The following is a 26,209-nucleotide window of genomic DNA, read 5'->3' as shown; positions in this document are numbered from 1 at the left end:
CTTCAGCTCTGGTCGGACCCGGGGATGAACGCCCCCATGTGACATGTGGAGGCTGTGCTGCCCTGGGCCACTATCAGAGCCACGCTCCGCTCATAACGATAGTTTGTGAATCGTCCTATAACCGCCGATTACCAACTGAAAAATTCTATCATTTTGGCCGCACCTGATTCAAAATTAACTGGCTAGTTACCATCTAAGAAGGGTTGGCATTTCAAAAGTAAAATTAACTGAAAATGACATCCCTAGTAGGAACTATTTTCTTCCTACTGAACTGCACCCATCAGCTGTAAGGATGTGTGTATCTACTCATGGACAAAGAAGCTCATGCTCATGAATTATTTAAAAGATGAAAATAAATGAATGAAAAGTAAATGCTTCTAAATATGTCATATTACAGTGAAAATTAGATAGACAATTATTAATTATAGATTTTGACTTTATTTTCTTTGGCTGAGTGCCATCTTGTCCTATTATATTGAAAATAAGGCAGGCATCTCTGTGGCCGATATCGCCAACACTCTGCAACTCACTCAAAAACAAGCTAGACTGATAAATAGCACTACAGGTTAGAGTTAACTGTCTCTTTAATGCTGTATCATATGTGTTTATATGATACTTTTGTCGTAAGTTTGTGCCTGTGTGCAGTATCCCTTTGAAATCATGTATTCAGGAGTCTCTTGGCTCCAATGTAACAGAGACTGAACTGGACAGAGAGTCTGGGGAGCAGAGGGGGCAGAGGCAGAGAAGATTGCTGGAAAGTATTCCCTTTGATAAGCCGGCCAAGAAGCCTTTGATTAAATGTGGTCCCAGCAGGAGCCCACACTAGGTCCTCTGTGGCACGACCATGTCCAATCACCAGCTATCAACAGCCCCGGGTAATTACAGCCATCTAGTCATTAGCCTGGGACCCACCTGGAATTCCACATAGCGAGGGGTGGGATGAGGCCAACAGGGGTTGGGGTTTAGGTTGGGCCTTTAATCAAACACTTCCCTCCCCTTGACTGATATAACACACCCCATCCCAACTCACATAGAATCGGCCTTTGTTGCTGAAATAGATTGTATTATTACTGCCTCAGTGTCTCTCAACCCATGCTGGTGAGGAGCAGAGCTTGTGTGTGTGTGTGTGTGTGTGTGTGTGTGTGTGTGTGTGATGGGAATAACACGGCAGGTTATGACAGCAGTACAACGGAAACTTACTCACTATCCTGCTCGGTCACACTGATTAGTTCTGCTCTGTCTGCACTGTCTAGCCTTGGTTTTTGCCTTCAACCTCTGTGTTTGTCTGTCTGAACAAAAAACAAAGATTCCAGTGTCATACTAATGCACCATATATTTCATATCAACATCTGTTTAGATAAGGCAATATACACAATGTTATACAAGCAAGCTGGAGAGCAGAGAAGTGAAATCTGTCTGATGTTGTGCTAATGTGTGACTGAATGACCATCCAGGTCTTCTTCTTCTTCTTCTTTTCCTCAACGGCAGTTTGTCGTCTTACACGCTGAAAATTAGAGTGCACTGTATAATCATAATAATGGGAGTGCTTTTCTCTCTCCTCGTGTCAACCAATGTAGTGCAGTCTCATCCGCAGATGAGAAATGAAACAACACTTTACAATTTAAATAAATCACTTTAAACAGCTTTTTTCCTTTTTTTTTTCCTTTTACAGTTGCATTCAAAGTCTCAATGAGGCTTCCGCCCATTTATTCATCTAATGTCCATCTCCCTGTCCTCTGGTAGTCCTCTGCCTGGACTTCTGTTTGGCATCACCTAGCCAAACTTATACTTAGATGTCCACTTCTCAAAGTGCACTTGTCAAGCTACTTCCCAAAGTCCAACCAAGTATTTGGTAGATAAAAGAAAATTATGTGAGTATATGATGTTGTTGTAATAATACTGGATATGTTTGTAGGCTCAGTTAATGTAAAAATGTGTCTTTAAAGCATCATGAAAGCAGCAAACCATTTTTAACCCAGAACCACACGCTAGAGAAAAGGCTGTCTGGACCGAATCTTCGACAATCCACCCAAACCCTAAAGTGTTCATCATGTGATCCCAGCAGCTCAGTCACAGGGCCATTCACAAACAGGAGGGGGTTAATTCATATTGATGGGTACTGAATTCTAGTGCTTTCACAGAGACAGGTAGAAAAGCCATGCAATGATGAACCGAGGTGGGGGCAGGGGAGGGCGGAGCCGCAGAGCACTTTCGGACAAACTTTCCCAGAATGCCATGTTCCACAGGATGTCCTGTCAAAGGGGAAAGGGGTGGGGTCGCGTTACAGGGGGCAAAGGGGGCGTGTCCTCAGGTCTGGTCCAACCATTCGGCTCGTTTGGGAGCTTTGCATGTGTGTATGTCCACAGCTTCCTCGCAGTCCTTACACTCCACGGCGCAGCACCATTTGAACTTGCACTCGCATTTGGTGATTTGCTTGACTCTCGTGGTGTCGTAGCCCCGCCCACAGCACATGACCTCACAGCCATCCGTGCCACGTGATGTCTTGTTGCAGACCCGCCCAGCTGTGCCCAAGGAGCCTGCACAGACCACAAAAGAGTTAGCTAAAGATAGTCTTTTTTATATTTCAAGCAAAAAAGACACATTACCTTATAACGTTTGCTGGACGTAATTTGAAGATGTTACCATGGACTTTAAAAAATTATGATGGAAGCTTTTCACCATTTTGACGTTTTATAAACCAATCAATTAATCAAGAAAATAATCAGCAGGTTAACTATCCTTTAAAATGTGAGTTTGTGCACATGTTCATGTGAGTATTTAGAGAAACAAAGCAATTATAATTCCAGTGTAAAGTACTAAATATGACTCAACACCAGAATCTAGGTGATAACATGTACAGTGGACCACAGTATCATAGACGTGGCATCCTAAGGTCCTCACAACTGAATCTTTTGGCTAGTGGCTTCCCAATGGGTCTAGCCATGGGGTTGAGATTTCTCCCTAGTCATTAGTTCAAGGTCCACAAATTAGATAAATGATCACATATTCAATTTTATTTCACAAAATGCAGCAGATACTGGTTTTAAAATTAAATATCATAATCGCCAACATGCTCATTTATATATATATATATATATATATATATATATATATATATACACATACACATTCATACATACATACATATACATATATATACACATATATGTGTGTATATATATGTATATATGCATATATATGCATGTATGTATGTATGTACACTAAGTGTAAGTATTTTCCTAATTTGCACAGTGAATGAATATTACATACATGGAAAAGCATGGCATTTCATGTCCCCATCTGCTGGTGGACCATCACGATAACAGTATGCATAACATAACATTTATTACACTACAGAGGAGACTTGATCCTAAAATTATGTGGGGAAACAAAGTAAAGATATCAATATCAGTATCAGTTATTGGCTAAATTAGTTGCGATATATCAGCATACTATATATCACCAAAAAATACAATATCATGCATCTCTTAGAGCAACTACATGTGAACCAATTTCCCTCAAGGAATCATTAACTGATTTTGATTCTAATTCTGATCATTTCACTTAAAAAACAAAACAAAACAATCTATCTCTGTCTAGACAAATGGAGCTAATCTCAGGATATAATATTATCAGGTTTATGTGACAAGGCTGGACATTTTTGTAATTTGCGTTATAAATGTCGCTGTTTTAGTTCTACTTTAACTCTCCATTCTGTTTGATGTTTGATCTGCAGCACCATGCCAGTCACAGTTGTTAAGCGTATCAAGTCTTTAGCAGCCTGGCTATTACTTAATTCAGTATTGTCTGTATGTGAATGTCATCCCCACAGGAATTAGTGCCGGTGTTTCGTGTGAGAAGCTCCCTGTTTGAACTGCTACCTATCACAACAAGCTGCCCGTAGAACAACAGACCCACACACACAACTATGCAGTGTTGGTAGAGTGGCCTATAGTTACACTGCCTTTCCCAAGCCACTGCTCCCTTTGAACCCACTCTGTGTGTGTGTGTGTGTGTGTGTGTGTGTGTGTGTGTGTGTGTGTGTGTGTGTGTGTGTGTGTGAGGGTTAAATGGACAGTGGAGCGTGACAGACAGACAGGCTCTCACACTCTGAGGCCCACTCTGCCCTCCAGCTACGCTTAGTTCAGACAGACAGAGAGGGAGAGACTGTGACAGACAGAAAGAAGTGATTTTTTTTTTTTTAAATTAGCTGCTTGTGTCCCTAGGCTGTGGATTCCACTGGGAAGGTGAGAAAGAGGGGGAGGATGGACAAAAGGGATGAAGAGAGAGGCAGACAAAGGGAGCGAGGCTGAGGAAGGACCGGATAGAGCCTCTGAGTGATGGAGGTGTTGATGTCAGATATTTTGATTGTTTGTCCGACAGTGTTTCATACACCAGTCGACCAATCAGAAACAGTCATAACTAATTAGATGTATTCTGTAAAGGTTGATCAACATATCCTCTGACTACAGGGGTGTGTGTATATGTGTGTGTGTTGACAGAGACTGATAGAGGTCAGGTGGTCACAGAACGACCATGTCCTCAGGGTACAAGGATATTAGCTTCCACCGACATTACACAGGAGGCCTGCTGTGTTATCCGACTACCTTTACACACACACACACACACACACACACACACTCTAGTCATGCATGAACATACACACAACATACACATAACACCCTTAAAACATAACATTCAGGGCAATCCATCAACACCCATGAGAAACTGCCTCTGTGCATCTTTCAGTCCAGTCTACCTTCTTCCTCTTCTCTCCGTCTGCCGTCTTACCTGCTGTTTTGTCCTGCAGACAATAATCCGGAGAGTTCTCAAAGTAGACCAGGTCATTCTTGGTGGCCTTCCTAAAGGCTTTATTAGCCACAGCAAAGCCTGTCCCATCCTGATTCATTGTCACCTCGATGGCCCCGTTGTATTTCCTCCTCAGGTAGTCGCCAGTCTTTCTAAAGTCTGACATGGCCATCCAACACGTCCGCAGCGTGCAAGAGCCGCTCACACCGTGGCATTTACACTCTAGCTTCATGAACCGCTTCACTGCCTAAGTACAGAGAGAAGTGTTTATGTTGTTAAAACCATGTTGAAGTTTAGTTTGACATGCATGTTCTAGAAATTCAGAGGTAAGGGCAAGAACGTTTTTCTTAAAGGGTTGGCACTTAATGTACCTGTGATAGTATCTTGTCTCATAGATCATTTTTGGTTTAATTTGCAGAGGTTTCGCGCTGGATATCCAGCATTGAGATTTCTTCTTCCACTCCAATACAATGAAAGTAGTGCTGTCAGCCTTAACGTGTTCATTGCAATGCGATTAAGGTCCATACCCAATGTGTTTTCTTTCTTCTTTATAAGCGTATTAATCACTTGCCAACATTCCTGTCTTTAAGAGGCTGTACCAAGCTGAGTTTTAAAATTTGAGCGATGATAGATAGAAGCTAGCTTCTCAAGAGGGGGGCTAAATAGTGCGCCAAAGTTATGCTAAATTTTGGTAATGGAAAGACAGCATGGTCATTTCACAGTCGTCCCTTGACCTCTGACCTCAGGTTATCAGAATGAAAATGGGTTCTTTGGGTACCCATGAGTTTCCTTTTTACAGACATGCCTGCTTTATGCTAGTCCCGTGTTTTTGCTTTCATTTGATTCTTAATCAAGACACTCTGGTAAGAATTGCTTCACCTTGTCAACATGGACTATATGAGTGTTTTGTAATGCAAAATTATGGAATTGAAAAAGTGATTAAAAATGCAATTAATTGTGACAAGTATTGATATTCTGTGATTAATCCCATACTTTTTTTGTTTGACAGTCCTAAATGGCAGTAAAAGGATTTTTGTTTGAGGTGCTCAAAGCATTTAAAAAAAACTCAGATTCACTCTGTAATCTCAGTAAACATTTTTGTTCTGAGCTCTTAACAGTCCCAATAAAAACAGTTGACAGCAAAGTCTTTGCATCAACACTTTCTGGAAAAAATGTTGCTGTTGAATTCTCTACGGCTGTGTTCACACTGCAGGCAAAATTGTTCATGTGACTAATCTGTTTTTTCCCTTGTAACATTTAGTATGTTTACATGCACAAAATGTCAGATTTTTGCCTTTATACCAAAAAAGACAATATTCCTACCAAGCTGTTTACGTGGCTAATGAAAATGACTATTCCACTAACATTTAAACATGCAGCTATGTGCTCCGATAATTGAGCTCTAACATGTTGTTTATCACATCAAAATAGGAAAAATAAAATGGCTGGAGCTGCTTGTGCCATTTTTCTTCTTTGCATCAAAATTAGATTTTTTTCAAAGTTTTCCATTGGTGGTGGACTTGTTGGACCATGCAAACAGCCTCCCGCTTTCGTTCCTTTGACCACCCTCTTGAAAAGGCTGGCGTTGTGATATTTGCACATATCACTTTCAGTGTTTAAAAGCAGACGTGTCTCTTCTTCTGATTTGAAATGTGGGCTTTTCTTTTGGGCATGCAGCTTTACCTCACAGGTTTGTGTTAAGTTCAACATAAAAATTACAATGCTCAAAGCTGAGCGTAAACAGACAAGAGGCTGTGTGTTAGATACTGGAAGATCCAGATCCCAGTTTAGATCAGTGTCCCTGTATTCATCACAATACATATCCAGATAAGGCTATTTAAAATAGAACAATACCAACATATCCCACATTTATTTTTAGAAAAATGCTTCATTTGAAAAGAGGAATAATTGGGACAAAATAGGCTGTTTACATGACCTGTGTCAAATTCAGAATATTGGCATATTCTGAATAATAATAGAATGATTTTGTGCATGCAAATAAAATTAGTGTGATCAGCACAGATTTTGTGGATCTTTTCAATTCTGATTTCCGGCACTTTAATATGCCGTCTTATATCTGATTTAAGTCTGATTTGTGCAATTCAACCTCAGTCTGAACAATCACATCAGAATTCATTTGACTGTGAGAGACACAGACAGATAAGGTTTAAAGTAGTGTGAGACATTCTGAATTATTGGATGCAGCCTGTTACAGTGAAGCTGTTTACATCACAATCCCACAGCTCCTGATTTCTACTATGCATCCACACACACACACACACCTCGGCACAGAGGTAGCAGTCATTGGTCTACAAAAAGCCATAATTACAAATAAGGCTCATTTTCTCCTCATCCACGTTATCACCTGCTTATGAATTTGCTGGCTTCTACTTCACATCACCTCATAAATGAAACCGTAAACACAGGCTTCTGTGTTGCAGCAATGTCAAAATGTAGGTCACCTAACTCTGCAGCCACTAGTCTTTATAAAGTGCAGGTGGAACTGAAATAAAACACCTGTTATCATAACCGACATAATGTTGCCAGACAAAATTTGCATGTTAATAACAGGTGTAAATAGGGACCAAGATGCACATTTATCAAACAAAAATCAGCATGGCTAGATATACCACTTCATGCACTAGTGAAAGAAAATGTGTCCTGTTAACTGTGTAAAATGATGTTGCTGTAAACACACACTTACTGTTCTGCCACATCGGTTGTTGTGTAGGTTCATGAGCGCCCGTGCATCACGCACAGTCCTCTCTTTGGCATCTATGAAGGCTTTGGCAAACTTTATCCCATAGTTGATATTATCGCTACAGCCACCCCAGTCAAACTCTCCCCTCTCATCGCTAGCCCGTCCACGCTTGTGCGGGTCACAGTTACACGTCTTCAGTTCCCCCTGGCTGCAGGCGCGAGTCAGCGCATACACCACTCCTGCTGAGGAGATGGCGTAGACAAATGCTGCTTCACGACTGCCTGAGAAAGAGAGACAGAGAAAGAAAGCCAAAAGGAAAAAGAAACGAGTTTAGAGTGAGGTAGAAGTAAGAATAACACAATCTATTATATTAGTTACTCATATAACGCAACACAACAGGTTTTTTTACAACCTCAAGACTTTAAACTGTGCAGCCTACAAGTTGATATGCATGCACAGATACATAATGCCATGACCAGGCCTGGGCATGAGCCATCAGGACATGAAGGTGCAGCTGACGGGGGCATATCAGGCCTGATGTGGAGTATAGGACAGCTCTGTTTAAATATTATCATGGAAATAATCCCAGCTGCGGGGCTCTCCTCTGCTCACATAAATTGTTTAAATACAGACACAGTGATACCCCATTAATCAGCGCCAGGGTGATGTCATGACAGCATTTTCTACCATTGCTGTGCTTTTCTGGTCTCTTTAGTTCCTTAGAATATGACTCATCTATTGTGTGGCCAAAGACACATAGAGAATTAGATATAGTGTTTAGTCACAGTTGCTTTTTGCAGCACCCGTGGGAGTCAATGCTTCAAAAGACAACCGCAAGAGGGAGAAGAACTTGTCCATCTTTAGTCACAGCCTAACAGACATATGTGGTTTTCACTCGGTGCCTCTGTAGTCAAAGTTAAAATAACACAAATGTTGTTTCAGATAGAAGAAAATGATGTACAGAGAATGAGATTCTAATTTCCCTAGTTAGTAAATGCATGTCCAGGAGGTGAGGAATCTTTTGGAATTCTGTTTGAAGCAGAGAGCTCCACTGTTGTTATTAAGGGTATATCTCCAGTTGCGGAGGACAGCCTCTGTGCTGCAACGTTAGTACAGAGTAAAGCCATTGTTATCCAAAATACTGCACCGCCGCAGGTCTTTTTGAGATGAAGCGAACTGCGGATTGTGTTATTTTCTTCACCCAACCAGAGTTGGCTGAGAGTTTTGTAAAGTGCTGCAGTGTGAGTTGGTCAGTTGGTCTTGTTTGTGAGAGCTCCTCTCCACTACTGTTAGCTAGTCACTGTTTGATGGGATGTAAAGTGTCGAAAAATACAAAACTTTTGTCTTGCAACGCTAATGTCTAAGTAATTAAGTCAAAATTATGCCTAAATCCTTGCCTTTATGCAATATGCAAATACATTTTTCTTATTTGTCATTTGGTCTGTTACTCCTTTTATTAAATGCTTCTGTTCAGAGAATGTCAATGCTGTGTACACAATAGCTCATAATGTAATTGACAGGTTGCTGTGTAATTTTTTAAGCACATTGAGCTCCCAAGAGGATAACCTATTTTAGACCCTCATCTTTTTTTTTTCGCAGATCTGACGTCCCCAAATTCTTGTCAGCTGCATCTTGGCTGATTTAGCATGTTGAATCAGCAATGAGATTATTTTTTTAGCCATTGAGCAGAAATGGTTTGTAATTGTTGTCTTATTGTTAGCACTGAGTAAATATCATTTGTTCTTTTAACATCCAGTCATGTTGTTATTGTGCTAACTGGTGCTAACTGTGCTAACTAGTGTCTTTAATCCAGCCTGTTGGTCTTTTAGTTTCCCTTCTTGAATGACTAATACAGACTGCCGTCACCTGCTTGGTATTTAGAGTTATTTCCTCTCGCGCAGGTGTGTAGTCTTTGTGGTGTGTTCAAGTGCAACTCTTTAGCCGAGACACAGGCAATGTAAGTAGGGATGGGAATTGAAAACCGGTCCCAGTTGAGAACCAGTTCCATATTGTCTGCTCCATCAAAAGTGTATGCCTCCACGCATATCATTTTCTTTTGTCAGTTGCATGCTTCTCTGACAGCTGCGCACTGCAAAATAATGACGCTAAACTCATGCATCTACACTGCTAGAAACCTGCAAGGAATCATGGCAGAGAGAAAGAAATGGTCTAAGGGCTTCATTTCATGAACAAAGATGACAACAGTGCTGCTTGTAGTGACTGTAAAATTATCATTTAAAATAAGGGTGGAAACACTGGCAGTGTGCTGAAACATCTATCATAGACTATCAACATGGGCGTAACACAGCAGCACATCTGTTACCAAGGGTAAATATGTTTTAATAACATTAGCGCCACGCAGCTGCACTGAATTCATACTCAGAGATAATAAAACTGTAGCGTTGATGCTAAAAAAAAACAAACTGTGCAGGCATAGTTTTTTCCACACAGAAAACTGTTAAAGAGTCAGTGAGGGAAATTCTGAAGAATGAGATGAAGCAAAATGGATAATGGCATCGCTATCACTCAAATCTTATCAATTGCGACCCCTAAACGTGAGGGGGTGCAACAGTAGGCTTTCTTCTACATTAGTTCTTTGATGTCAGTTTAGCATGTCTGGGTCGAACAGCTTGTGTTTCACTTGCATGTCACACACTTAACTATAACATGAAGCATCTTTGTACAGGTATTGGTCTCTGAGCACTACTAAAACATTGGTGACCTCAAAGCAGTGCTGTGACATAATGCGTCCCAAAGGAGCTTCAGTTCGCTGTAGACAGTGACGGAGGATGTGCTGCTGTAACCACACAGGCTGTGTAAACAGGATGTTGGACTTTTACTCTTGTTTTATATCAAGTCATCTCACAGGTGCATGTTAGCAAAAGTTGCCTGGTGTAGTTTCTTTGATCTATTAAATTGCCTGTGTCTCTAACCATGCACACAAATACAATTGTTCCATTTTAATTACAACCTCAAGTTGTAAGAAGTAGCAAACTACTCCATAAGCAGCAGACTAGTATGAAAACATTCATTTAATTATTACATTTATGTATTGTGCTTTGAATTTACAACATTGCAAATTGACATCCAAGAGCATGAGTAAAGAAATATTTCCTATTTTCATAAAATGGGAAATACTCAAGTATTGGCACTTTACAATAACATCACAAACATAGGCCTATCTGATGTACTACTGATTATCACTGCCTAAGAGGTGGGGCCCTTTTCTATCTGAAACAAGGCTCACTCTGTAGATTATCTAAACCAGTCTGGATCAGAGGAGTTTGTTTGATCCAACCTGCTTTCTCTGTATTCACTGGAATGTCCTAGTCCATCTGTGGGGTGAGGAGAAGGGGGCAGCGGGCGCTGTTAAGGGGGCGTATATGGGGGAGGATGGAGGAGGGCATGGCTGGTCATCATTCAAACCTGCGCTGTTTGTCTGACAGTGAGAATATCTCTCTAAATATTTACATCTACATTACTGTTTATTCCTGTCCACCATACACACACACACACAGACACATGGCCCGTATCTCCATATCTGCTATTTTTTTCCCATTCATCGTCGACCCCCACACATGCTTAGGATGGCTGGAACAGGGACAATTATATGTCATTTACTAAATCTGTGGAGACAAGCCCCTTATTTTGAGCAACCTGAATCCAAATCCACAACGTGCAGCTGTAAATGAAGTATTTACCGTAATGCCTTGCTCCAAAGTCAAGAGCAAGCATAATTCATAAACTCGTAAAGCGTTAAGATTTTAACTTTTTAATTCTACCCCCACCTAGCTTCTCCATGTGGTGTTATTGTTGACGCCACTGTCGCGAAGACTAGCAGGATCGCTTTCAGTTTTCCTCAGACCTTTGCAACTATCACCAGACGAACTATCATCACTAAACAATATCATCAACACACAAAACATTTAAGATAGAAGATAAAACATATTAACTGAAGAGGTAATTTTGCAGTTATTTTAGATAGTATTTTTTTTAAATTGATATAAATTGATAGTTTCTGTAACCTAGCATTAAATGATTTTTGACTGTTGCTATGGACCCTGACCATCACGGATCACCCATATTCAATTACTTCAAGAAATGAATCAACCAAAATATAGTTTGTATTGCAGGGTAGGAATTTTACACAAGATGTTTGCAATGTTTAGCTATGTGACAGCTTTTCACCTAACATTGCCAACATTCGTGGGGTATATTATAATGATTGCTCATATAATGTGACGTTCATTTCATAATCCCTAGAGTAACTGTTACAGCAACATCAAAACAGATCAATCTATGAACCAGTCAATCCACTACTACTGTGGACAGCAATGACAACTGCAAAATCACTCATTCACTGCAGAATTACTCCTTTGCTGCGGATAGCTAGCACTGGACCTGGGAAAACAAACAGCACAGTTCTCTGCCTGCTTTTGTTGTGTAATAGTTGACGCACTTTTTGTGCCGTAAATCGGTCCATCATTTTTCCCAGCAGATCGTACCCGGAGGCAGGCAGAATAGCATAGTGAAATTGTGCAAGTAACATTAAACTCAGAAATAAATGTTTAAATAAAAAAGTTATCTCTGGAGGCTTTAAATTAAGCATCATAGGGTCAGTCTTTTTACTGATATTACTGCATGCAACAGCGACTTAAAGCAGCATCACTGCATCCATGCTCTACATTCAGAATGCAGCTGTCATTACCTATAATGGAGTATTGTTCCAAAGTAATGCATGACGGAAAACAAATAGAGCAGTCATTATCTAATCTTCTGTACAAAATAACCAGCTGATTTAAGACACTTTGGGTTTCAGGTGATTTTGCTAAACAGTCCTGGAATTATACACTCACTGGCTACAAAGACAGATGTTGTAACATGTTCCTGCGTGCATATGTGTATAGGCATGAATCTGTTACAAAGCAGGAGTCTGGCAGGAGTGTAAAAACAAAATGACGACAAGCCCACGTCTCAAGGCCCGTGTGTTTATTGACGAGGCGTAAAGCATTACAACAGTCCATTAGCGTCTATAAACATGGAGCACCAGCATACGTGAGCATGAGATGGAGAGATCGGAGAAAGAACAGAGCGAGGGAAGAAGGACAGAGAGGAGAAAGGAGAGATAAGACAGTGAAAGTGAACAAGAAGGATGGGAATGAGGAGTGTGATAGCAGCAGATGGGACTCAGGTTCAGCATCTCTACTCTTTGGCCACACAGTAGTAATCATGTGGACACACATGGACTTACTTCGTAGCAAGACACGTCCAAACACAGTGTGGTCGCGGTCCAGTGTGCTGCAGTTCCAGCGGTGGTGTCTGAACTGATGCTGGCACTCTCTGATCCATTCTTTGGTGCCCTCACCGATGGCCTGCATAATGTCCGGGTGGCGCTGGCAGAGTTGCCGCTGCTTGTTCACTAAGCCTGGGATGTTGTCGCAGATCACGCGGGCCCCCAGTGCGCCGATGTACCTTGAGATGCAACAACAACAACAAAAAAAAAAAAAACAAGAATCAGTTGATGGTTTTGTACTGAATCCACTTTAACTTCCTTTAGAAAGATTCATACGAGGAATATGAAATACAGCACTGACTAACAGGATTTTGCAGTTAATTGGTACACATAGGCACCCTCATATGGTAGGTGTATACACATTTGGATACACGCACACACTCAAAGGTGGTGAGTGGCGTGAAGGAGAGCTGCAGTAACAGTCCTCTGTAAGTCAGAGTTCACTACACTTAACAGTTAAAGGTTTGCGAGCAGGAGGGGAGTGGAAACCATTTACTCCGCTCTCCAAATAAATAAGCACTTAACCTCTCCCCACAAGACCTGCATGTGTATGTGTGTTTAAATGTTTCCCAATGGGCCAGTCGAAATCATGTCGTCACAAATCAGAGCACAGAGTCTGGGGCCTCCAATAACCCTGTCACACTAAGACCCCATTTACTCCTCTCTGTCTCCTGCCCGCTTACTCTCATGCTCATCTTAGACAGAGTTCTCTTGCATGTCTCTTCCAATCTTTCTCTCTACCCTAATAAAACCAACTCCCACAGTATCCCGTCAAGATAAATGCTGCGTTGAGCTCACACAAAATAAACTCTGAACCTAATCGTGTGTGCATGAGACCTCTTGCAGCTCAGTGGCTGCTGCAGGGCTTTGGCAGGTCAGCGAGGGGAGGTCAGGGAGCGTGTAGCTGTGTGGTCGTGCTTTTACGAGGCCGGGCAAGAGGATGGAGACTTGAGGCTCTCTGCTCCCCAGAGTGGGATTAGAGAGGAGGAATAAGAACAGAGTGCTCATCAAAGGAAAGAGCCAGAGCAGCGATTCACACTTAATTTTCTCTTTCTGCCTAAGAGTCAGGAGGACTTGTGGATTTTATAGGATAGTAAATCATGATCCACAGGTCTAAAACAACTTGCTGTAAAGTGCTGCGACTCTACTGTGAATCATAGAAGAAAGACAAGTCACACACGAATAGGGAGAGACTCTGATGATGCAGCTGATATTACATCGGCCTCTTGTTGCCCTGCCACAAGGCAGTAATTATAATACATATTGAGAGGGGGGCACAACATCTCTAATATTTGAATATGCAAAAAAAATCTGCAACAGCCAACCATGCACCACTGCCCAAAATAATAATTTGCAAATTTCATCATAATCATAAAAAAGTAACAAATTATTATTATGGTTATTATTATGACCACTGGTTCTAGTATTACCATGTAATGCAGTTCTGCGTGTGGTTTGTCCAAGTCGTGTTGCCAAACCTAGAGTTGTAGACTTGAGTTACATGACTTTAAATCAGGGAGGCTTGATTACAAATTTGATGACTTTAAACTCGACCTGAAAAAATCAAAAAACAATTGCAACTCGACGTGGACTATAACATTAATGACTTGTGACTTCACTTGTACTTGATCCTTTTGACTTGAATATACTGGATACCTCACCCCAAGCCCCAAAAGTATGTTGTTGAAAAGAAGTGTGCCAACAATCAATTAATTGTCCTTAATTTACTTTATTAAGTAACCTAAATGCCAGTCATTCCCACCAAGTCAACATGCATTCCCCAGCTTCACTATGTTTGAACCAATCCAACAGCGTCTAATTAAGTTGCAGGAGAAAACCATGAAGATCAATACAATACTGAGTGTGAGTTGTAAAAAACGATGCCAAAGATAACTTTGCTCACATATAAAAATATGCAGTGGTTAAAAATATAACGTGTGGTTTGAAAATTACAGAGATGCAACAACTTCCAACAAACTTATTTTAAAGAATTAATAGAAATTATAAAAGGCATTTAGTGTTTTCAGTAATTTAATTTATTTTTTTAATTTAATATATGACTAACTTAAATAAGTTAACTGACTTCAATATCTTTATGATGTTTTATTTTCCAGATAGCCCATGTGACATTTAAATGAAGCGTCAACTCAGCTGGCCACCAACACCATTTGACATTGATATTTGGTTGAATTTAGGTTATGACGTAAGTTGTCCAAAATTCAATGTCAGGACAACAACTAATGATAACGTCAATTTAACGCAGGATACTGATAGTATTTATATTTTGTGGGTTTTGTGTTGCAAAATAACCAAAATCCATCATCGTCAAAACGTCCAACATCATCTTGACATTGGATAATGAAATTTACTAATAAGGTATGGAGACCAAAATCCAGCGTCTGCAAATATCATAATCTTAATGTCCATGTAGTGTGAAATTTGAATGTCAGTAGACATTTTAAATATCGTCAACCCAATTGCATTGCATGTTTGCAAACACATTCTGTTTAGCTCTACTGGCTTATGGTAATTGGTTTAATTTTGACTTTGAAAAATCTAAAAATAAAAATAAATGATTTTCTGTAGTAAATGATTTTTAGTAAAAATGTATCACTTTCCTCGGATTTCTTGCTAAATGTGCTAATAAGCAGCAAAGTCAGTTCACTTTTCTGTTATGTCAGGAGTCAAACGTGCAACTGCCTGGCACAGACACCCACACTAACTGTTCCTGTTTAGACGATTACCTTTGACAAACATCACAAGAAATCTAATTGCATGCTTATATAATGTATGTTTCGCCTTTATTATGCATTCTTTTTCCCCACATTTCTCAAACGGTTGAAACATTCCTCCATAATTTTTGCAACTCAAAGCCCCAGATCTGTCCATATCATCACTTACTGAACACCCACAGAAATGTTATAAACTGTTAGATACTGTATCTCCTGCACTAAATTCCCCTCAAAGCCAATAATGCCCAGCCAAAGCCTCCACACACTCTCTTCCCACTACTCCCCATAACTGCTTTTAATCTACACAAACTATTAGGCATTCCATCACCCCCATACCCGCCCACACACAGACACTTCTCCTATAAACACACTCACACACATGGACATTTTCACGCATGTTATTGCGCAGGCAGTGAGATATTTTTTCACCCCTCACCTATGCTCTAGATGGCTGGTTTTGGGGTATTTTAGTGAAGTCGTGTGTGTGTGTGTGTGTGTGTGTGTGTGTGTGTGTGTGTGTGTGGTACCTGGTGAATTAATGACTGCTCTGCCTTGTTGAATGCAGGCCCCAGCTGAGCTGAACACGCGCTCAGCCAACAGCGCCGACATAAATTACATTTATCGCTCTATTATTATTGCTCAATGTGGCAGGCCAACAAACTGACACGATGAGAAAATGCATTTTAGAAACAAAATCCTAAAGAAGCTTGAATCTAGTGCACTAGCTCATCATTTAGGTCATTTTCACTATAAATGCGCCTACTTACCTTTTTCTCAGTAGCAAATTGTTTAGAATTAAATTAAGTGATGACAGAAAGACACATTTATGGTTTCTCTTTGCAGTCATCTCCTGTAAAAAATGCAAGTCAATGCGCAAGTAACAGCCTATTAATAAACTCATATGCGTTTAGATTTTTTTGCAGCAAAAAATGCACAAAAAAGAGCAGTGATAATGAAGATTAAAATGTTGCAGCAACTTTGAATTCACTACTGTGCGTCCGCTTTAATAAATTAACAAAACCTCATAATGGCCTTGTCTGTCTGCTGTTGGAAAATCGCAGAATTGATTGGAACGGGGTTTGCTTTTGCTTTTGGAAGAGGGTTATTAAAATAGTCATCATAAGTTAAATTCGTTGGCAGTTAGAATCCCTGAAATTTCTAACCAAAGACTTAAAGCTAGGCAGAAGTCCCAGCTCTGTTTCAAATGATTAAGATCAATGATGAATGTGTGCAAATGCGTGCCATTTCCTTACCTCCCCTTCAGACTGCTGATCTAATTTAGTAAATAATTATGATAATTTACTTACGTTTCTTCAAAAAACAAAAAAGTATAAATTGGGCTCTCATAAATCTCACTGTCAGGTAGGCCTGTAGGTGTGATGTGCGCAGAAACTCACCACCATGAAGAGTCCACCCGAGGCGTCACCAGCAGCAGCAGCAACAGACACGCACAATAAATCCTCGAACTGGCACCGGGGTTTTGGCATGAAGAAGCCCGGGGTGAGAGTTTGGCTCCCGACGAACCACAGCTCCGAATCCGGGCAGCCCGGAGGCTCAGAATCCTGTTTAAACCCAGCATGGCTCTGCACTTTTTTTAACCACAGAAAGTTCCTCCAAAAAAATCAGATTTCAAAGGGAGGGAAAGCCCAGCTTTAAAAGACAAGGTTTGATGTGAAGTAGCACCCATTCAGTAGGTAGGCCTCATTATCCAGTGTGTGGCTCCGTTTTAATAGCGCGACTGTCAGGAGTGTGAGGAGCGCGTTTTCGGTGCCATGTGCGCACCAGACTCTCCACTGAGCAGGAGGTTTTACCTGACGGGGCGAGCAACAAGTGTAGGTTATTTCACCTCTCCGGTCAGCTCCCCAAAACACTTATCCTTGGTTATGGCTTAGCTCAGGTGCAGGGATTAGGATCCGAGTCCCAGCTGGAGGTTGGAAGATGCGACACTCGGTGTAGTTCTGCCGGCTGTGTGAGTCTGTGCTGGGTCGGATGCTCGCACCGGACCTCTCCTTTATCAGTGCGCTGCGGACAGAGTCAGAGCTGAGCGAGAGAGGGGGGAGAGAGAGAGAGATGAGGGAGGGCTCGCTGCTGACGGCTCATCTCTCGCCCATTGGGCAGATGCAGGGGTTACAGAGTTTGACTAGGAAGGATATATTAAAGAAGGATGGATGGAGAGAGGAGCGTTCCTCTCCCTCTCTCTCTCTCTCTCTCTCTCTCTCTCTCTCTCTCTCTCTCTCTCTCTGTGCGTGCGTGCGTGTGTGTGTGTGTGTGTGTGTGTGTGTGTTGGAGTGAGGGTTGATGATGCTGTTGAGGTCCTAATACAAGTCCATCTGTAACCACAGTCAGAAATTGTTACAATTAATGATGGCGCCGTCATTTTACAACCCAGTAAAATTGGATAATTAAATCACAGGAAAGTTGTGGTTTTTCATATTTTGAAGGGTTTTTTTTATACAAATAAAGGTCATTTTTTCATTCTTAGTGTAAAATGCTGCACAATACAATTGTGTAGACGTAGATAAAAACAGAGCAAATACCCTACATGCACCAATATGTTGGAAATTAAATTGTTAAGTGCAGCCACAGATACATTGGGTATAGCATTCACACAGGTATTTTTAAAAAAATATTTTTATCTATTGTTAGCAATTTAAATTGTTCTAATACAGTATGAGACTGACAGTAATAATAATAGTAACTTTAAAAAATATTGCCTTTAAAACAGATTTTATAAAGTGCTTTGACAAACAAAGTAGAAATGGAAGGCAATACATCAACAGAAAGCCAAACAGTCCTGCTGAACACAAGTGGTATGAAACTAGGGTAATAAAATTAAAACGAGGATAAATAATGCAAGATGCAGGATGCAAAATGTCAATATAAAATAATACAAACAAATAACGAAATGAAAGAAATAAAACAAATAAATTATGTCAAATAAAGGAAAAGACCTGTGTTGCACAGAGTTTATAGCTATTGGGAATTTTAAACTGTAATCTATTGGGTGTTTACATGTAGACCTACAGGGTTTATTAACTGATTGTATATAGATATAAATGGGAAATCTGTGACATTGTTTAAGTTATTACCGGTATTGTTCTGAATAAATACTGATTTACATATTTGTTATGCTTGCAGCCGTGCACCACCTAAAGCACAGCCACAATGAAAGTCAGAGAAAAAAGGAATGGGAATGCGGGACTGGGAGACCAGAGCCAAATCGTCCAGTGGAACAGCACTATGGCTTAAATATGAACCACATGTGTAAGAGAGAGAGAGTGCTTAGACAGCGCTTGAATAACCCGCGCGCACACACACAGACCATTGTCCCTGGAGAGCGACCATCCTTACCTTTTTTCCCATGCTTGTGTGCGCATCCTTAGGTCGTCCTCAGGCTTGGCAGTGAGCTGTCATCCATCATCAACGCTGATATTTTTCTTTGTCCTTGAATGACTGATGACAGATTAAAACCCACTTTTAAGTGTCTAAAGATCTTTAACTAATTAAAAATAAATAAAATAACAGCTTGAGTTGTTCACAGACACCAATTTACACCGCACCTATCAGAGTAGACCTGAATTTCTCTGCGGGGTTTGTGATATTGGATTAAGACTACCACAGTTAATTCAGCTGACCCAGTAATGCTAACAAACAAGTAAACAAATCAGGAAAATCCCTGTCGGAATTGAAACTATTAGAATTAGCTATAGCTGTCACAAACTGCTATTTCATCAAGAGCTTGAGAAAACAGCTCTAGTGTTTATGCCAAAGCTGCCGTTAAAGCTAAGCTCCTTTTAGAGACATTTGTATTTCTGCTTAGAGCTCGGCAGGCAGGCTGCTGTCTGAATGGGACACACACTTTTCAGAGAACGGCACACGCACAAACACACAGACTAGAGTGGGTATAGGTTTGAGAGAAGCTACGAGGTGAGGCAAAGAAGCTCACCCCCGGTGAATATTTGTGCACCACAGCTTAGCTCACGATTTTCTGCTAAATCAAAAGGAATTAGGGAAGCACAAACACGGCTGAGTTATGCTGTCTCTCAGGGGGCTGGAGCTGGAACAGACTTTCTCTCTCGCTCTCCCTCTGTCTCTCTTGCAGCCTGTGAACTTGACCCCAGCTTTCTCCTCATAAACAATAACAGAGTCAAGCGCCTTCTTGTCAGTTGGAGGAAAAGTTTGCCCTGATGTACGAGGTCCAATCTGGCAACCATCTCCTCAGAGGAAAAGTACTGACAGGAGTTTGCTATGTTTAAATGCTGCACTGAGGTGAAGGAGGGATAAAGGTGAGATTTACAGAGCCAGCGGTTTTGGACTAATCCTGCTGATTTCTGCGTTGATACATTATAATCACTTAGGATTATTTCTGAAAGAAAGGTTGTGAGGAGCAAAAAGGAATGAGCTGAATGATACCAGGGCAAGCCAGAGGCATGCGCTGAAGGTGGAAGGGTTGGACTAATGGCCCAGTAATGTGTCCCCTGTGGGGATTATGTTGTGGGCTGTCACCAGTCAGGCAGTCCAGGGATGAGCTCAGCGTGTATTCCCATCCCCTGGCAGGCTGGAGCAGGGAGGACAGCCTGTTGTCAGATCTGGCACAGTCTCTGTACTGATGGAACATTCAGGGGCAAACTCAACACTGGGTACATCAGAGGGAACATGAACATGGACAGGTGAAGGAAGGACAAAGACAAAGAGACATTGAAGTTAAGGAAATATGGGTATTTCTATGAGAGGGTATTTCTGTATCCAACATAATTCCCAAAGGACAGGAGAGATTGTAAACCCCTTCGCAGCTAATGTTTGATATCTGATATCGGGCGATATAAATAAAGTTGACTCATCTGGACTAACATCTCATAGTAATAACAAGTACTCCAGCTTAAACGACAAAATACCTAATTTGTCATTGCCTTACTGATAAGCCTTTAACCCCTCAAAACCTTGTGCTGTGTTGAGATGCCTTTCACAAGCTATTTAACCCTTGAAACCCCTAAGCAAATTGGTTTGATTTCATTCGAAAAACACAAGGAAAAAGGCAATGAGCAACATGGCAGGAAATGTCCAAATTGCAGAAATTGCAAGAAATTAGTTTTTTTAAAAAAAGGGACAAGAAAATAACCTGAAAATTAGTTTTAAAAAAGAGAAACATTTCAAAATTGTAGGGGAAAATGTTCCAAAAACTACATGTATAATTATTGTAAATAATGTATACATGTATTTCTTTCATTTTTTAAAGACTATTTGGGGTCATTTTCTTATTTGTTGGTTGTTGTTTTTTGTTTTACTTTTTTGTTGTTGTTTTCTTGTTACTTTTTTTTTTTTTTTTCTTTTACTAATTTTCTGCTAAGTTTTGGGCCATGTCTTGTAAAGTTGCTCATAGCTTTCTTCCCATGTTACTGAAAGTAGTCCAACCATTTTTTAAATTTCATGCTCCACCAGTTTCTCAAGCCAAGTTCAGACTACACAACTTTCAAAGTTGTCAGGTCATTGTAGTGACACTGCTTTACTCCACTCTAACTTGTTGTTTTGTAATTCAGATTCTTAAAGGTGTTTTTTTCAAACTGCATTACCAATCAGCAACAGGAGGTCACACACTACAGGATCTTTAACTTAGAGGAAGCCCTAATGAGTATGTGTGATGCACAGGTTGCCCCTTAAAGTTTGGCAGGATTGTTTTAAGCTTACTATAAAATATCCAGCTTGGCGGGGTGGGCAAAAGCAGCATTCTGACTATGTTATTGTTATTTAGTATGTATTCATTACTTACAGATACATTTTATGCAATAGTCCACCTTTCACCTTCTCTTCTCTCCTCTCCTTCACTCTCTCTCTCTCCTTCTCAAACACCCTCCCTGGAAAGCACCACAGTGCTTAGTCCTTGTCTCTGTCTTCAACCCATGTTTTCTTTTGCTCTTATTGGCTGTAGCTTGCTGACAAGGTCCCCGACAGGTCCAGATATTTAGCCTGCTAAAAATCTGGGGAGCATCTGTGATGCATTGGCAGGACTTTCAGCTTGTGTCTTTGAAGAGTTTATTCATAGCACTCAAGCACCAATTGCGAGCGCAGAGCCAACACCGGTTTGCTTCTGATCTTCAGCTTCTGTTGGGGGACTCCAGTGATAATCAGGGCTAAAGTTGTGCATTGTAAATTGGGCATTATACAACAATCCTAATTACCAGAAATAAATGTTGGCACTGTACATTTCTGCAAACCATTAATAAGTTACATTTGTACATTATAATGTAGCAGGAACTTTAAAAGTTTGTGTTTCAACAACTGTGGTTAACATGTGATTAGGTTTAGGCCCAAACAATGGTTAGTTACTGTTAGCAAAAGATTCTGTTTTGGTTTAAAATGCTAGCTAATTGGGGCACAACCCACTGGAAAAGTAATGTCTTAAATAACAAGCGCATTTTGTGTCACTATACATGCTGGAAAAACATGTCTGTATAAGAAACAACAACATTTGGTGCCTAAAAGGCTGCTCTGGAAAGACAACTGTGACCCACTAAATCACAGCAGGTAACAAAGTCAGCTCATGCACTACATCAACTTAGAAATGTTTATATGATACATATGAAATGTGCAGTAACGTACAATGCCAACATTTTTTCTTCTGGAACCTGAACTGAAACAACATGCAACGCCATGCACAACCAGGATAGGCTGTTGGTGGACGACTGGGTGAAAACACATTAAGATTTGGAAGCTTTGTACACCCAACCATTTACCTAAACTTCTCCTTATGAGGTTTTGCTGTACCATTAAAATGTCACTCTGATTTAACCTTTGCTGTAATTTTCTCACAAGGGCAGTTTACATTCTAAATATTTGTATTTCATTGCTTGCAGGATGACTTGTTGTAGATGGATTTCATGCTGTCATAATTTCTGCGTGTTAAGTAGCCGTGAGGATAAAAGGACCAGTCCTGAGTGGCTGTTTGGATAATAATCAGCTGAGAATCCAGAAGCATTATCTATAAAGCTAATGAAAGGTCAGAATACATCACAGACCCTAAAAATACAACGTCCTCCAGGGACAGACAAGCCACAATGTGTGTGTGCATGAGAGTGTACACATCAATGCATGCAAACCAAAGAACCAGATCTGTGATAATTTATTGTCCTGTAAATTTAGATCTGCCGACAGAGATGAACTGCCTTGAACAAACAAAGCGGCGTTGATACTCCAGAAGCTTCTGAAACGTTTGGCTAGCTTTCAGAGAAGGTGTCGGAGCCTGTTGTCAACCACTTTCCCCTGATGCAAAGGGTGCAATGAAAGGCATGTGCATTGAGAGAAAGTTAATGCTTGTGCAGATGTAAAAAAAACAACTCACACTGTCTTACACAGACATGTGCTACAGTATGTACCCATCATGGTTGGCCTCTGAAGGGCTAAGCCCTGCATACTTGTGACCCTTTCTTTCTTTATCCCCAGGGTAGCCTGTCATTAATAGATTTTATAGCTCCTGTGAACACACTAAGTGTCTGTAACTGTGATGGTGATAACTCTATAATAGAATGTTTACTGGGTCGCTGGAGGATGCCGTCATGCTGGATAAATGGGGAGTATGCACACACATGAACGCAGACACACACACGCACTGTGGCTGTAGAGCAGGTGATTCAGATGACATCAAAGAGATATCCGAGGCAACATGGCCTCTCTGACGTTTAGCACATCTCAGACTCCTCTTAGGGAAAAGCAGGCACGCACCACCGGCATTACATAGACGGGCACAACAGACAAGCAGTCACAGAGACAGAAATAATCAGGCTACATCATTCATATTAGATAGGATAAACTGGGCTAAACTATAATCCGACTGCTTTGATTCCCCTTTTAAAGAGTTAGATATTGAAAAATGAAATTTACCTTTATGGATGCTGGTCATTTTTACAGCAGTGTCTTCTTGCTCCCTCTTAGTGGAACTGAGTTTGTGCTGAGTGGTTTCCTGTTTTAGTAGGGAACTGTCTGAGTGACGTACACTGCAGGTCATGGGCATCTGGTCACATGGTAGCTAGCTGAGGTAACAGTGAATCAGTCAATTGAACTCTAAACAGTTATTTTTGTCTGTCTTTGTAGTTGTTTTTTTTTTTTTTTTAACACAGGATAAGGAGTGAATCACACTGTCAACTAAAACTGAAATCATTGGTAGAATATTTTTTTTATCAGTAGGAGATTGTGTTTTTTATTTATTGAAGCAAGAGTTGAGAGAAAAGTGTAATGAAAGCATTATAATCAGTACATGTTGGGTATGTTTCTCATGTTTGAGGGATGAGGCAAGGAGCATGGGGGGGGGCAAGCGGTGAACGTTTCAAAAATAGAGAAATGTGAAATGTAAAGTTTCAACGTCTCAAAAATTCTCACTAAAATAGGTGCCAGTTGATGGATCACTTACATGTAGAATTACACACTGACTCTTGTTCACTCCACAACTCCATCAGTTTCTTCTCCTTCTCCACAGTCCGAGAGAACCAAGACTTGTTCACGTTTCCCTGGAGAGTGCTCTCCCCTTTTTACTCACTACCTGGTTCGCTGCTTCTTGTTTGGTGCTGGAGAAAGCGCACCAGTTGGTTGTTGACAGTGTTTAGGTCATTGAGCTTAAACATTAATATGAGCCAAGACTAAAAAGTTATGATAATATTAAGCATGTCTGATTTTCTTAGAACATCAAGACAAGAAAACACTGACTTAAGACAGAAACAAAGAGAGATGACTGGTTTGCTCTGTGGATCACAATCAAATGTAGGTCACGAAATAGTATTGGGTGCTCATGCAAGACGGGAAACGACAGGAAAGAATGAGAGGGAAATCCAGGCACTCCCAAGAGTATGAGAACGTGAAAAACAAGAAGGAATTACATTAAAAACCCTTTATTATTGTGGCTCAATCATTAAAAAAGCCAACATGTTTTGACCAAACACAGGTCTTCGTCAGGGCTTCAAAAACATATGCATTGTGGATATAGCCCCGCCTATATAGCGGCAGGACCCAGTAACAAATGATCATTTAAAAAAATTGTTTTTCCCACTGGTTACTTAGCCCTTCAACACCTTGTTCAACATCAGTTTTCTTGTGCTGCCTTCAGCAGCCTTTTACTAGCATTTAAACCTCTGAACCCAATTACTCATATTTCTTTCAAAAACACAAGAAAAAACATAAAAGACAACCTGGCAAAACATTTCTGTAAATGTCCTGCAAAATAAACAGTAAAAGGTGACAAGGAAATTAACTGGAAATGAGCTGGGGGGGGGGTTATAAGATTTTATCAAAAAACTAAGTTAAAACATCCAGAAGATGATATTTGTATATCTATTAATTAAATATTTAAAATTCTATTATTATTATTAGTATTTTAGCACTTTCTTGAGGTAATTTTCTCTCTTTTCTTTTTCTTTTCTTTTTTTTTTTTTTTTTTACCAATGTCCTGCTAATTTTTGGGCCATTTCTTGTTAAGCTGCATGTTGCCCTTTTTCCATGTTTTTGAAAGAAATCAAGCCAATTAGCTCAGGTTTCAAAGGTTTGAACAAAAAAAATGAAAAAAATAGAGTCCAGGTTAAAGAAATACTGAAGTTACCCTTTCACGCCTCTGTCACTTATTTGTATATATTTGGAGGTCCATGACGTGCCCCACATTACCCTTATCGTGACAGTTATGTCAGCCCTGTGTGACCTGTGTCAGAGGTGGCATAAACCTTGTGTTTGAGGCTGCGGGAACCCTACTGTCGATGTCCTGTGAGCACTCACACCGTGTGATTGACACTGAGTTCTGTGGTGAAAGTTGTATGCGCTACCTGGTGTTTTAGGTTGAATTCTTGAGAGCAGGCCATTATGGCTCTTTGGCAAAAGGCTTTGTGGTGAGGGCTCTAAGTTGTACGAGAGGTCCCTCCACGCCCTGAGTGATGAGAGCAGGGTTTAACCGGCTGCAGGTGCGCTCAAGACAGGCGGGTAGGGCCTTTGAAGTGGAAGCCAACTGGGACCCCAGCCCATCTCTGACCAGCAGCCAGCACAGACACATTCGCTTTCAATTAACACTCTCCCTTCTTTCTCAATCGCTGCTCTTTTGCTTTCGGCTCTCCTTTTCAATACTCATTCGTGTATATGTTTAGAAGAGAACATTCTGGGGTTCAGCAAGTTGAGATTGTTGCAAGTTAATGGCTATTCTGACTGTCTCTGTGCCTGTAACTTGTCTTTTTGTGTGACTGTGTACTCGGTTCTGACTTCACCTCTCACTTAGTCTTCATGAATCTTCTTGTGTCTCAGGGCCAGGTTGTGCTTCCAGAGAACTGCACGTCCTCAGAGCCCTGACACCCTGATCTATTGCTTCTGATTTATCTTTATGTGATGAAATCAGGGATCTCCGCACTCTCATGCTTTGTCATCTGAACAGGACACATCCTGTCTTTGACACTGCTGAGCAAGCTAGCGAAGTCATACTAGCTTTATTACGTGGTAAAATATTGCAAATGCTGTTGTGGCTTATTGGCTGCTTTTATTTGAACATATATACACACATACACGCATGCACACAAATATGTATGTACGCATACACACATCTCATTACAGAGAGTGAAAAAGAGAAATAAATGGCTGTTTTGATGGTAAGCTCCCTGGAGGCAGCTACATCTGGCTCCTGTTAGCCACAAGCGTATAAAAATCAAATGCGGTTTA

The 26,209-nt window shown here is 40.7% G+C and overlaps 1 protein-coding gene and 1 long non-coding RNA gene across 3 annotated transcripts in view; one reads left to right on the top strand and one right to left on the bottom strand.

Annotated features, from left to right (window-relative positions):
- The window catches only part of LOC148188723 (uncharacterized), a 59,625-nt gene that overhangs the window by 17,519 nt on the left and 15,897 nt on the right, over positions 1 to 26,209 (top strand). Inside the window, exon 4 of one of the 2 annotated variants that reach the window (XR_015777499.1) lies at positions 18,674 to 18,896. The exons of the other annotated variant lie outside the window; for it this stretch is intronic. This is a non-coding gene — a long non-coding RNA (uncharacterized LOC148188723). Of the gene's footprint in view, positions 1 to 18,673; positions 18,897 to 26,209 lie in introns of those variants that run through there. 2 annotated transcript variants of the gene reach the window in all.
- Positions 1,316 to 17,660, bottom strand: LOC121947374 (protein Wnt-2b-A). The gene is made up of 5 exons (XM_042492403.2): positions 16,933 to 17,660; positions 12,762 to 12,982; positions 7,514 to 7,791; positions 4,792 to 5,056; positions 1,316 to 2,537 (listed from the first exon to the last, which is right to left on the bottom strand). Exons 1-5 carry the CDS (start codon positions 17,112 to 17,114, stop codon positions 2,308 to 2,310), a joined length of 1,176 nt encoding a protein of 391 aa, XP_042348337.1. The 5' UTR covers positions 17,115 to 17,660; the 3' UTR covers positions 1,316 to 2,307.

Source organism: Plectropomus leopardus, chromosome 9 (genome assembly GCF_026936395.1).
Source record: "Plectropomus leopardus strain MGB_pleo_1.0 chromosome 9, ASM2693639v1, whole genome shotgun sequence".
In the NCBI taxonomy this organism is placed as follows: domain Eukaryota; kingdom Metazoa; phylum Chordata; class Actinopteri; order Perciformes; family Serranidae; genus Plectropomus; species Plectropomus leopardus.
Note: the sequence above shows the minus strand (reverse complement) of the source record. Positions and strands in the feature narration are given on the sequence as shown.